Below are 13,249 nucleotides of genomic sequence, written 5' to 3' on the forward strand. Positions count from 1 at the left end.
ACAAACAGGAAAGCAGGCAAGCCGGTTTGAATGCTTCGTTTAAAGGAACAAGGGCTCGGGACAGCCTGGCATAGGCACAACCGCCCTGGGCACCAAAGAGAGCTGCACAGAGCTCCGCCTGGCATGTGGCGGATGCTGTCGGGGCAGTGGAGGTTCAGAACCTGGGGCTGAGTTGGGTAGGTCTTTTCAGAGGGTTTAATAAAGCCCTAATGTGAAAAAATCAAGCAACAACAAGGGGTTTTAAGGTGACTGAAACCAGAGATGTTGCACTGGACACGAGAGCCAGATAAACAGACGACTGACCAGAGCCTCACAACTTCAAAGTGCTGCTGGGATCCCAGTAGGGATAAGCAGAAGATCAGGATTGGGGCCAAAACTATTAACGTGAATGGGTTCAAGAGCTTTTCTTTACTGCAACTGCCCCCGCTTAACCAGTTCCCCTCTTCAGTAGCAGCGTCATTTTTTCCATGTGCCAGATAAGCTGCTGAGAGCTGGCCGAGCCCTCTGGGACTGTGTTGGGAAGGGACAGGCCCTGCAGAGAGGCAAGCTTTTAGATATTTTGACCTCATCGAGCGATTCCAAAATAAAGCAGCGCAGGAAGCGCATATATATGGACTCTGTTTTGGGGGGGAACACCCCCCTCAGTCCATTAAAGCAACGGTCCAGGTGATTAAACTGCCAGGCCTTTCTTTGTGCTTTTGTGAAGCAGCATGTCATGAACCCAGGCCTTGGGGCTCTGTCTTTCCTTTCCCAGCGAGTCTCTCATGAGGGTTTGTGGATGATGTGCCCTGAGCCATTTGAGCTCAGTGCCCCGTGCTGCAGGCGCAGGAGTTGGCAGGAGCCAGTGGGGTGTCTGCAGCCCAGACTGGGCAGTCTGGGAGCCCCAGAGCCACCTGCTGTGATGGAAGGGGCTGAAGAGCCTTGCTCCCTCCCTGCCAGCACTGCCTCTGCCCCCCAATAGCACCAGGAGTCACATGGGAAACTCCCGAAGTGACCCACTCTGCTCCCACTTGTGGCCAGAGGCCAGTGGCTGCAGGGCCGGGCGTATGTGTCCTAAGGGAGCAGGGGAGCAGGAGATCAGCAAAGTAATGTTCCTTTCTCTTTTTCTTGCAGTCCCTGATGAACTCCTGCTGGCGTAAGTACCTCCTGCCTCACTCCCCACCGGGCCCTTTCCCAGCACCATGCGCCCTCCTTCCAGGAGTGTTCCCCCGCCCTCGCTCGCTCGCTCCTCTGACGTGGTCCTGCCAGATCCCCTCTGATTTCTTCAAGGACTGAGTCCGTCAGCTCGGCCCGCGGCCAGTCAGACCAGCACAGAAATCCACGGCAGCTGCACTGCCGAGATGCTGGACTTGGGCTCGACCTCTCGTTCCCAGCCTTCTTCCCAGAGCAGAGGGGGCATGTCTGCTTCCTCCTGTCCTCATTGTTCGCCCAGAGCGGCTCTCCTGGCTGTCTCCTGTTTGCCTTTGTCACTAATTCAGGCTTTGGGGAATTTTCCCCAGGGATGAAAGGACCCCAAAGCTCCTGCCTCACCCCTGAGCTCCTTGGAACGGGTTCCCAGGCATGCAGGAAGAGCACGTCTAGCAGCACACCTAAGCCTAGGAGCTGCCTGGACAATAGGTGCCAGGTTCAGGTGTCCAGCCCCCCCCAAGCAGGTTATCAGGTATCCCTACGTGACTCGCAGCAGGTATGGCAGCTATCTATCTGCAGATAAAGGCCATAAACGCAGTGGGAGGGCTCTGGTCTCCGTCCTGCTTCAAGGGCCTTGCTGTCACAGCAGGGGCAATGCAAAGCAGCCTCGCTGGGAGAGACTCATGTTCGAGTCATTTCTTAGCCTGACCATTGACCTGGGAGGCCTCAAGTCCCAGCAGCTCTGGCCCGTAACTCAGGTGTCTCCAGGTGCTCAGGGTGGGGGGAAGGTGGCCACCACCTGACTGGGGCAGCAGCAAGCTGTGGGGTGGCACATCCACACTGTCTGCACTGTGCCCTAGCCCACCGGTTTCTCTCCCAGGCTCAAGTTTGTGTTCGGCCCAATTGCTGTCCCAGCCTTGGACCTGGTGGACCAGCGCTCGGTGACCCGCGTCGTGTCCCCCAGCGGACGGGCGGCGTACCAGGTATGAACCACGCCTGCTCCGCGTCCTGCTCAGGCTCTCCAGCATCTGTTGGTCACTGTCTGCCCGTGTTGCCCTGGCCATGCTGGACAAGGACATGCCCTGCTCCCTCAGATCTTCTTTGGAGCGGGGCTCTGAATAACCTGGGCACTTGGCATCTAGCAGAAATAGAGAGGAGCCCTGCTCACCTCTGCAGTGTTTGGTCAACAGGGCACGGGGTTGGGCAGGCAGTCACTGCCCTGGCATCAAGTCCAGCCTCCTCGCGGTAGATACCAGAGAGGCCTGTAGCTAACGCTGCTGTAGGCTGGGGAGTATGGAAACCTCCTCCAGCCACAGCCGTGGGGGACGGAGCTCCCCGCTGCTTCCCCAGCCCAGGCTGTGAGAACAGGCCGTGTCGGCCTGCCCACAGTATCCCCAGGACAGAAACGGAGCTGCCAGGCCCCTCGCAGGAAGTGCGAGCTCTCTTTGCACAACTGGAGCAGACTCCAAGCAGCTGCAGCAGCTTGTGCTAACAAGACGGCCAGAGCCCCAGCATCAGAGCCGCTAGCCCCCCTGCGGGCTGCGTCTGTCCCACTTCTGGGAGCGCCTCTGCCTGGCAGGTCTAAGGGTTTGTCTCAGCTACCCAGCTGATGCCACTCCTGGCCCCCCCAGGGCCCAGGGTAGGGGACACGATGGGTACCACCAGCAAAGCAGCTGCCAAGCCATTGGGGTGCTTGCCTCTGTGTGGCGGAAGGGAGCACCCGGTGCTCCAGGCAGCCCAAGTGGAGGAGTGCACAGAGGCTGGGGAGCTGTTTCCTGCTATGGGGTCAGCTCCAGCGCTGGGAGGGACCAGGGGGTCCTCAAGAAGGGACCTGGAGCCCTGTCTGCCCATGGCTCATGCTCATGGAGCCAAATAGGACATGCCACGGGTAGCACAGCAGAGGTGGTGGTGAGAGGGGGAGGGCTGGGCACTAGGTGTCCCCTGCAAGGGTGGCCTGTCACTCGGCTGCAGGATGGGGCTGGGACGTGGCCTGCTCCTGACCCCGGCCTGGGTGGCCGCCTGTGTTCCAGGTGCTGGGGAGCTCGGGCAGGCTCTACACCTGCTACGCCGCCTGTCACTTCTGCACGTGCCCAGCCTTTGCCTTCTCCGTGCTGCGCAAGGCCGACAGCCTGCTGGTGAGGAGCCCGTGTGTGGGGGTGGACGTGGGCTTTGCATGGAGGTGGGAGCCAAGTAGCTCCCAGGGGCATTGCGGAGAGCCCCAGTGCTCTGGCTGCAAACATGGGATCAGTGAAAGACTGGGATGCAGCCAGAATGGGGCCAGTGCCAGGAGTGGAGCAGGAGCCAGGGGCAGCAGCAGGGACCTGTTTGATCCCAGAAGAGCCAAGTGCAGAGGGGCCCCGCTGCTGTCCCTGCTGTTCATCTGCTCAAACTTTCCACCCCCCAGTGCAAGCACATCCTCGCTGTCTACCTCAGCCAGGCCACCGGCGCCTGCCAGGAGCAAACTGTCTCCGACCAACAGCTGGCGAACATCCTGCTGGCGGAGGAAGACGAGGATGGATGAAGGACCCACTCTGTGCGCTAACACCCACCTGCAAGCACCTGTGGTCCCGGTGGCGCGTGCGCGTGAGCTGCCTGCCCCGCTCCAAGCTGAGCAAGCACGTATCAAGGCTGCCAGTTCTCCTCAGGAATTGGAGGCGGACTGGCAGCGCAGCAGTCAGCCCGCCCGCCCGCCCGGGCCCAGGTGCTAGTCGCACTGTTAATAAACCTACCTGAGGAGCTGTGTGCTGGCTGAGATCCTGGTGGCATCAGCACCTTTGCCTGCTGCTGCTGGGGCGGGGGCTGGGATACGGCAGAAACAGCAGTTGCCCCAGGCCAGGCTGCCACACTCCACACCCATGGGTGCTGTGTGCCATGGCTGGGTCAGCCCTTGAAGCACAGCAGGGCAGGGCCCCATGGAGACCTTTGGCAGCCCGGTTCTCAGCAGCAGGCGCTGCAGGGCGAGGCCCAGGGCACGTGGCGGGTGCAGCTACGGCCAAGCCCTGCTGCACTGGCAGCGCAAAGCTGCGAGGGGCTGCCAGCTTCGCTGCACCCGGGAGAGACCCCGCTGGAGGCCCTGGAGGGAGGGCTGGGAGTCAGGAACAGCCCAGTGCTGCCAGAGCCAGGGAGCCCTGTCTGTCTTCCCAGGCCCCAGCGTCCACCCCAGAGCGCAGCGATTGGGTTGTGATTCTGGTACCGCAGCGGGACAGCTGGGGGCACTTGCGCTTCGAGCTGGGCCCAGCTCACTCTGCCCCACGCTGCCCAGTGGGGGAAGAGAAACGACCTGACCCTCCAGTCCACGCGCGGTGCAACAAGCCAGGCCCACCGTGGCACAGCAGGGGTCGCGGGTGTGCATGTCCCCCTTGCACAACACCCCCCTTGCAGGGTCCCCTGCAGCAGCCCGTGGCAGCAGCTGTGGGTTCTGCATGCAAATAGCAGCGTTCCTGTAGCTCCAAACCTGGTAACAAGTGGAGATGGGTGCGCATGCCCAGCCCCACGTGGGAAGCGGTGCCTAGCACTGCCCCTGCCCTTTTCACTTACATTGACAGTTTTTTTAAGCACCCCGTCAGGGCTCAGAATCTGCCCATTTGCATTTTGCTTTTGATGGCCTCGGGGCTGGCCCCACACTGGACCTCTGCCACCAGCAGAAAGGAACCCAGAAGCACGTCCACACCAGGGCACTGGCCACAGCAGCCCGTGGCAGGGTGCTCTCCAGCCCTCATGGCCCATAAGAGGTACAGGGAAAGGGAAGCCCAGCCCTTTGCTCTTGGACCCGGGCTCTGCTGTGGCACTTGGTTGCGTGATCTCGTAAATTAAGGTGCAGCGAGGGCAGCTGCTTGGAGATCACAATGAACACGAAGGATGCAGCCAGTGAGAGCAGACACACGAGAGACAGATAAAAGCACCAAACCCTGCCTAGAAGGTCACAGATGGGGGCTAGACCGTGAGCAAAGCTCCTGCAGCAGAGACAAGCTGGGAGCTGGAGACATGAGACCTTTGCCCTGTGGACCGTGCCTGGGAAACGGCAGCAGCGGAAGGCACAGCCAGCCGGCGGGAGCCGAGTCGGGACCCTGCGGGGCAGGCGCGAGGCTGGTGGGATCGGCTTGTGCTCAGCTCCGTCTCCGCAACCGGGATCATCCCCGGAGCTCAGCCTTCTGGCTGGGCAGGGCCGTGCTGCAGTGCCCGGGAGGCTCAGAGCCACCTGCTGCCACTTCGCCCAGGACCCCAACCCCCAGCGCCTGCTCTGCTGGGGGACCAGCACCCCCACAGCCCATTTCTCAACCCCAGAGCTCGACGTCCAAAAACACGCAAACCCCTCACGGAGCTGACACGGCTGCAAAGGGCCTGGTTCTTCCCACCTTTATCCAGTTGCTTGCGCCACGCACAGACCAAACAGGGCTCAGACATGGATGAGACACACCGCGTGCAGTGACCGGGGACGAGCTGGACACCGAGTTACAGCGCTGGCCGTGACATGGGCCTGCTGCACGGGGTCAGGCGGGCACTGGGGGTGCCTGCTTCGGCAGCGTCTCCGGCTGCTGACTCCCTGCTGGGAACGTCCGAGCCACTTACACAGCGGATCAAAAACGCGCGCAAGGGCAAAGGCGTCCGCAACCGCCTGGACTCCCCCGGCTGCCTCAGAACAGCAGCTGGGTTTGGCCCCATGCTGGCTGCAGGGCCTGAGCACACAGGGCCTTGCCCGGTGAGATTCAGAGGGGCCCTACCCCGTCCCTATTAGTCACTGCCAGGGCGGGATATCGCGCTGGGAACGGGGGAGCTGAGGAGGTGGAGGCAGCGGCACCTTCCTGCCATCCCAGCCCCTCTTTCCTCTGATGTCCCCACAGGAGCGAGGCCAGCTCTGCCCCGAGTGGCCTCCCGCTCACGGCCTGCTCCTCCCGAGCCTGGCGCACAGCTTCGGGTCACACCAGCAACTGGGCGACAGGAAGAGGATTTCCCATGGGAGAATACAAGCTGCATCAAACAATTGATGGAAGAAAAAAAACCAACCAGGGTCTGACTAACGTGCCGTCAGGGCCACACTGCCCTGAGTAACTGGGATCGTTACAGGAAGGAGACGGGGGAGGAAAATAAAATTAAGGGTGGGGACGAGCAGCACAATGAGGGGAGCTTGCGCTGGGGGGGTGGTTCAGGTCCAACCTCTGACTGGGCAGGAGATAGCGCCCACCCGCACCCCGGGCACCCAGGTATGCGCCTGGGTGAGCCGTGCAGAGCCCCCGGTCACATCCTCCCTCTACGAGGCACCGTGGTCATAGAAAAATTCACGTAAAAACCAGTACAAATGCACACGGTTCCTGGCGCGACTCCTCTCGGGGAGCCAAGCATCCTTGCTCCCAGGACCAGGCCGTCGAGGCCCGGGACGTGTCAAGTCACACACACGTGGGGGTGGCACTGATGATGCTGCTGACCGTCAGGTGCTGGCTGTGGCCGTTTGGGCACTTGGGGCCACTGTCCGCCTTGCACAGCACCTGGGAGAGGATCTTGCGGAAGGTGCAGCGGAAGTCCTGGATGCGGTAGGCATAGATGACGGGGTTGACGACGGAGTTGGTGTGCGACAGGATGATGGCTATGTACATGACCCACTGGGGCTTGCTGTGGCTGAAGCCCTTGAGGAAGTAGGTGAGGCAGTTCAGGATGTGCAGGGGCAGCCAACAGAAGGCAAAGAGCCCCATGATGATGGCCAGCGACTTGGCCGCGTGCACTTCCCGCTGCAGGGTGGCCCGGGAGTGGCCCATCAGCTCCATCTGCCGCAGCTGCTTGCAGGCCACCATGAAGATCTTGATGTAGATGCCCAGCATGATGGCAAGAGGGAGCAGCACGCAGCCGAAGAAGTTGAAGTAGACCATGTAGCTCATGGTGACCACGTTCTCAAACAGGCACAAGACCACGCAGGGCTTGCGGCTCTCCTCGACTGCCGCCGACGCGTTGGTCGTGTTGGGGCAGCCGCCCATGGCGCTGTTCCAGCCCATCAGCGGGATCAGCCCGATGGCGAACGACAGGAGCCAGAGCACGGCGATGATGCCTCGCGCCCGCTTCCCCGTCACCAGGCACTTGTACCTGGGGGCCGAGAAGAGCACAGCTGTGGTGAGCAACGCGGTCCCAGCGCCGACAGCCTCAGCTGCATGGGCAGGGAAACAGCTACCCCCTGCCCACCCTCACCCTGCAACGCCCACGGGAGCCAGCCCGCACGTGCCGCTGAGCCTGAGCCCAGTGCTGCCAGGTGCGGTGCCGAGCTCTCGCCCCCCAAACCTCCGGCTTCCCCGCGGCGTCGGCAACGTAGGGGTCCAGACGTATTTTAAAACCCTGTTGGGCCCTTTGCCAACCTGGCCCTGCTGCTGCCCAGCCAAAGTCACGGGCGACAGATCCATGAAGAGCAGAACGGGCAGGGCCCGGACGCTGCTAACCCAGAGCTCGTGGAGGCCAGGGAGGGTAATGAACAGGGCGGGGAGCCCTCAAGATGCACCTGAGCCAGTGCTCTCCCTCCTGCCCGCGCTGGAGCCGGGATGCTGGGCTGGAAGCAGAGGGTCACAGACGGGGACTCTGCCCCTCGGCCTGGTCCTGCCCGAGCACCAGGCAGCCGGCACAGGGCGTGCACCTGAGGTGCGAGGCTCCCGTGACAAAGCAGAGGCGCCCAAGGAAGCACCAGCAAGCACCCGGGGCCCAGCCGCAACCATCGCTCCTTCGCCATTGCCTTTCGCGCTCACATTCGCTGCTGCCTTGGCCGGGGGCCAGCTGGCCGTTGTGGGGCGGCTCTGCTGAGCCCGGCTGGGGGAGGCGAGGGCGCGGGGCCAGCAGTCAGTAATCCAGCCGCGCTGGTGCAAGAGCCAGAAAGCTGGTTCCCGACCGGCAGGAACTGAGTCATCTCCGGCATGGGCTCCCGCGGCGACCCTGCAGCCTGGGGGGCTCTGGACAAGCTGGAGCCCCCAGTCCGAACTGGGGCACGCAGTGGGACAGCACTCCAGGGCTGCGGCATCTGCCCGTGTGCTCTCTGGAGGAGCCGCCCGTCTCCCACCCTACAGGCCCCTCGTCTGGGCACGGCCGGACCGGCTCCCCCGTCTCGCATCCGCCTCCGGCGCTGCTCCTTTCCAGTATCTGTGACCCCCCGGCTCCTATCCCCCCGGCACGTGTTTCCACGTTCCCATTTCAGCTCCCGTCTGCCCTGTCCGGCTCCTGGTCGCGGAGCACGTACCCTCGGCCTTGCCAGAGCCTGAATTATGGCCGATGATGACACCGGCCTGAGGCCTCGGAGCTCAACTGCTGAGTAAATAACGGCGGGTTAGTGCAGGGCAGAGCCCACACGGCCCACCCAGCTGGTGAACGGCGCATCGCAGGCCCATGCTACCAGATGCGGGGAGCCGAGCTGAGCCGCTCAGCACGCGGCACCTCCCGCTCAGCTGCTCTTTGTGGCGTGGCAGGGATCCCCGTGCCAGGGGCTGCACAAGCACAAGGAGCAGGGACCCAGGCGGAGCCCACAGGGGCTCTCCCCCAGTGCCGCACTGATCCCACCTACTGTGCCCGTCGCACCGGGCCCCCGGCCCTGCCGGGGTTGCCTGCCAACAAGCACCACGGTCACTTGGAGCTTATAGTTTCATAGTAGCTAGGGTCAGGAGGGACCTGAACAGATCATCTAGCCTGACCCCCTGCCACAGGCAGGAAAGAACGCTGGGTTCACAAGACAAGCTTGCATCACCGCGGTGGCTGGGCCTGGGGCTTTTTCCCCGCAGCCCCCTGTCCTCTGCGAGATGCCCATGGGTAGCAGAGGGCAGCACAGTGGATGGACCTGGGGGAGCCCAAAAGCCGAAGAGTGGCCAGAACCAGCCACCTGGCCCCAGGCTGCAGAGAGGTGGCACGCACAGCCTCCCTGATGGAAAGGAGCAGCTCCAAGCCTCCGCGCTGGCAAAGGGAGATGCAGCCTGCCCCGACACGCTTGCCCTCTGTGCCCATAGAGGCAACACCCCCCGTGCCCTGCACACGCAGCACAGCCCTGCCCTCCGCCCCACGGCATGGCGCTGCACACACGGACGGGCAGGGGGCGGAGGGGGCCGCGCAGCCCCGGTGGGTATCGGCGGCAACATCACCGCGAGGATTATCAGCAGCACGTGCCAGTCCCCCGAGCCTGCCAGTGGCTCCAGGGCAGCCTAGAAGGGCAGCACATCTGGAGGCACAGCTGGTGCCACTAATCCCTGACAGCTCTCAGGCCTGAGCTGCCTGCTGCACCCCGAGCCCTGGAAGGGCTGGTGGGCAGCACAGGGCCTGGCTGAGCTGGGTGTATAAAGAGGCCTGGGTAGAGCTGGGACCGGGGAGTCAGCTCTGCAGCTGCGGTGGGACCAGGACTGAACGTGGCCAATAGTTTTGGGCAAAAAACGGGGCACAGTCCTTTGAAAAAAGAACACCTGGTGCTTTTTAAATGTCTTTGCAAACAACTCTTTGCCCTTCACGGCAGGAGCGGGCGGCTGCCATTTAAGGCCAGACCTGCATTCTGGGGAGAAGAGGTTTCAGGGGCCGCAGACCCCAGCTGGCAGCACCCGGCATGCAGCCCGTGGCTCGCTCCTTGCCCGCGCTCGCCACATCTTTGCCTTGCCAGAGAAGCTGGAGAAATGTCCATTTCTGAGGCATCAAAGCCAATTCCCCGCACGGCGGAACGGCAAAGCCCGGTCTTCTTCCCGCAGGCATCACGCCACAGCCTGCGTGATTCCCGCACAACTGTGAATGGGCGGCACAATGACTCAAAGAGGGGACCCTGCCTGGCACCCCATGTCCATGCCCTGACCGCAGACTGGAGCCCTGCCACCCTGCTTCCCCTGCCACGTGCAGCCGGATGGCATCAACTTCCTCTGAAAAACTGCAGCTTCATCGCCTTGCAACTGCGCTTCCCCCCTGCTCCCACACACGCCATGCTCGCAGCTCCTGCGGGGCCCTGACACGCCGCGGGTAGCACGGGCGGCACAGAGCCGCGGGGCACGGGGCTCGGTCAGAGCAGACGGAAGAAGGGAGACGGGCTCCCGCCCTGCCTGAGTCGCACAGGACAGGCGGAGCAGCGAAGAGGTTGGAAAGTCAAACCAGCCGGGAGGAAACGCTGGGTTTTTTCCCCATGCGATTCAGCCACAGGAAGCCCCGGAGGTTGGGACAGAACAGGCGGCATGGGGCCGGGCGTTTCTGGAGACACATCAGAAAGGAAACGAGGGTTAAACCCAGCCCGAGGTAAACAAAGCCGCTCGCTCCACGTGGAGCCGAAGCTAGAGCCGAGGTTTAGGGTTTCTGCCGTTTCCCCGACAGCCCCAAAAAGCCCGCTCAATGTTGGTGGCACCGTGTCTTTGCCCTGACTTGTCAGCCCACGCACTGGAGGGAGGACGCGGGGTTTGCTTGACACTGGCCCTCTGACAGCTGCAATGAGAGAGACAAACTACATCCCTGGCAGCAAAGACTGCCCAGCGCCCGGCGTGAGCCCCCGCGGCTGGAGGCAGTCCCCCTACAAAAAACCCGCACGTCTCCTGCAAGTCCATCTCCAGCTTTCTCATTCCCCGTCTCCAGCCTCCTTAGAGAACCAGCAAATGGGCTGAACTGGAGCAGCCAGTCGGGCGAGTCGGGAGCTGGATTGTCCTAGGGCCGCAGCCAGGCTGAAGCAGGAGCGAGCCTCGTACCTCCTCCCTACCAGGGCCTGCCAACCAACTCAGCTGCCAGGCCTCCGCGTACTTCCACGCCCAAGCCGGCAGGGACAGAAGTCCCTGAAGTGGCAGCGTTGCACTGGCAACGTACCTGCGTGTGCCCTGCACCAAACACTCATCCAGGGACACCCCTGCGAGGGTGACCGCTGCGGGACCCCATGACGGGAAGGCTGCTCCCTGCTTTCCAAAATACACCACGGACTTTAAATCCCATCTTTGAATCCCTGCACGCACCCTGCCCACGGACATTCCTCCGTGCAAAGACAGAGATCCGGCCATGCCCTGCGCTGCTGCCAGGACCAGGAAAAAGACCCTGGATCTCACCCCCTGGCCGTAGAGGAACCACGGTCACAAAGACGTCCGTGCAGAGGGGAAGGCGGCAAAGGCGATGTGCAGTTTTACAGGATGGCAGTGGAAACCAACAGGAAACAAGGGGCCATCGCATCCCGTGTGGGAGCATAAACCCACCCGTCCCGCCAAACCGGCTGCCCATCAAGGAACAGAGAAAGCGGGGAGAAAAGATTTGCTTTCCTACCAGCTGTTAAAAATACCCTCCGCGGCAGAACACCTGCTCGGCTGTGACCTCTGCTCAGGCAGAAACCCAATTCTCCACCCCGCGTCCCCCCGTCCCTTCCAGCCAGAAATAAAATTCAGGGTCCAAGGCAAGGAAGTTCTCCTGGACGGCCACGCCGCCGCGTCTTGCAGGGGGGGCTTGATGGCACAGCAGGCCAAAAAAAAGCCAAGCTGCCTTTTAGCCCCTCTGGAGCCGGTAGATCCACTTCAGGGAGCAAGAAATAAATACACAGAATAGGCAATAAATCATTATCTCGAGCCAAAGGCTATTTCCTCCGATTAGGTAGAAGGTAAACGATTAGCCAGGCTCACACAGGCTGACAGCCCTGAACCCCCTAAGCCCGTCGTCCTCCTGACACCGCCGCGCCTCAAGCCCGTTCCCGGAGAGGGGGCGTGCTGCGGACTTTCTGTTCAGCATCCTTGTGGCCCGCTGCCCTCCCGCACGGTTTCCACTCCAGCCGCACGGCCCCTGCCTGACGGGGAAATCACGTTTGCTAAATGCACCGAGACGCTCTGATGTACTAGAAAAGGGCCAAGGGGATGGGCCAAGGGGTCACCTCTTTCAAAGATACCGCACCGTCGTGGGAATCTCTCGGCCACCAAAGCAAGGCCCCGGGGTGGATAAACTGCAATGATGCAGCGGGGCGGAGGTGCTCCCCTTCCTGGGCACCCCAGCCCTGCCCCAGCCCCGCGGGCACACGGCTCTGCCAACTCCCCCCGATGCTAAGGTGCAGCCACACCAGGTCCGTGACGGCTTGAGACCCACACGCTCGCTACGCTTGTGACCTTAGGACCCGGCTTTGGTGGCACTTTTCCAGCCACTAGGAAGCTGCGGCATCGTTTCAACCCAGCTCACCAGGCCCTTTGGCCCGGCGCATGACACTGCCCCTCAGCACAGCCCGTGACCAGTTTCTCTTTCACACGATCCCATCCTGACTCAAGAGGACTCCTGCCAAAAATGAGGAAGGAGAGATCTGCTCCAGGTTTCCCATGTTTGCATCTGCTCCCCACTCCAACGGTGTCTTTCTATTAGACTTGCACGTATGCAAGCACTCACGGCACCGCTCTCCCCAGCACGGGCGGCCTTTCCAGCCACGCTGGGCTGGGGCTAGAGCCCAGGGGACCTCAGCTCTGACCAAGGTGATTTAACACAGAAGGCCACTTTCAACCTGACTCGTGCAGCAAGCGGGAGGTTCGGCCGGGATCCAGCTGTTGGCTGAGAAACGGACACTCACAAACAGCTCGGGTCGTGTTTGGGGGCCGAAACGAGCAGCTGGATCGCTACGAGCCGCAGCCCCTCGGCTTTTACAGCCGTACGTGCCGACCGCAGGCCCCTCGCGGCTCCCACGGGCCCCTCGGGCTCTGGCTGCCCTGTGCCAGACCTGTCCCTGGGGCAGAGCAGGCAGGGCCAGAAGGGACCCCAGAGCCGGCACATCCCCTGCTCGTCCCCCATCCCGCCCCGGGGGTGCCGGTGCCCCGCACCTCACCTGAGCGGGATCCCGATGGCCAGGTACCTGTCCACGGCCACGGCCAGCAGGCTGAAGATGGAGCTCTGGGTCAGCACCAGCACGAAGCAGGCCAGGAAGAGGCAGCTGTGGAAGTCGGCGTGGAAGCCGATGCTGATGGTGATGGCGAAGGGGATGGCCAGCGCGCCCACGCCGATGTCGGCCACGGCCAGCGACACCAGGAAGTAGTTGGTGGCCGTCTTCAGCGTGCGGTTGGTGGCCACGGCCCAGCACACCAGCACGTTGCCCGCGATGGACAGCAGGGCGATGAGCAGCTCCAGCGCGATGTACGGGCTGTTCATGGCGAGGCGCTGGGGCGCGGCGGGCGCCTCCCCGGGGCCGCAGCCTGGCAGCAAGGCCCAG

General features: G+C 62.6%; 2 protein-coding genes across 2 annotated transcripts in view; one reads left to right on the forward strand and one right to left on the reverse strand.

Annotated features, from left to right (window-relative positions):
• The window catches only part of ZSWIM7 (zinc finger SWIM-type containing 7), a gene marked incomplete at its 5' end in the record, with an annotated part of 4,951 nt that extends 1,078 nt beyond the window's left edge, over window positions 1–3,873 (forward strand). Inside the window, 4 exons of the mRNA XM_025192334.1 lie at window positions 1,114–1,135; window positions 2,009–2,111; window positions 3,159–3,263; window positions 3,533–3,873. Of these exons, the coding sequence (XP_025048119.1) occupies window positions 1,114–1,135; window positions 2,009–2,111; window positions 3,159–3,263; window positions 3,533–3,649 (347 nt within the window). The remainder of the gene's footprint in view (window positions 1–1,113; window positions 1,136–2,008; window positions 2,112–3,158; window positions 3,264–3,532) is intronic.
• A 110-nt stretch (window positions 3,874–3,983) lies between these two features.
• Window positions 3,984–13,243, reverse strand: ADORA2B (adenosine A2b receptor). Its single transcript, XM_006036108.2, has 2 exons — window positions 12,869–13,243; window positions 3,984–7,200 (listed from the first exon to the last, which is right to left on the reverse strand). The coding sequence occupies exons 1-2, from the start codon at window positions 13,186–13,188 to the stop codon at window positions 6,513–6,515; spliced, it is 1,008 nt and encodes a 335-aa protein (XP_006036170.1). The 5' UTR covers window positions 13,189–13,243; the 3' UTR covers window positions 3,984–6,512.
• Window positions 13,244–13,249: the final 6 nt, after the last annotated feature.

The sequence above is a fragment of the Alligator sinensis genome, unplaced genomic scaffold, assembly GCF_000455745.1.
Source record: "Alligator sinensis unplaced genomic scaffold, ASM45574v1 scaffold1642_1, whole genome shotgun sequence".
Lineage (NCBI taxonomy): Eukaryota > Metazoa > Chordata > Crocodylia > Alligatoridae > Alligator > Alligator sinensis.

What these genes read in the sequence shown, in the direction of transcription:
- ADORA2B (XM_006036108.2), bottom strand. Translation starts at nt 13,188, where the DNA reads ATGAACAGCCCGTACATCGCGCTGGAGCTGCTCATCGCCCTGCTGTCC. An exon ending in GCCATCGGGATCCCGCTCAG is followed by an intron (nt 7,201 to 12,868) that starts GTGAGGTGCGGG and finishes CTCGGCCCCCAG; the next exon opens with GTACAAGTGCCTGGTGACGG.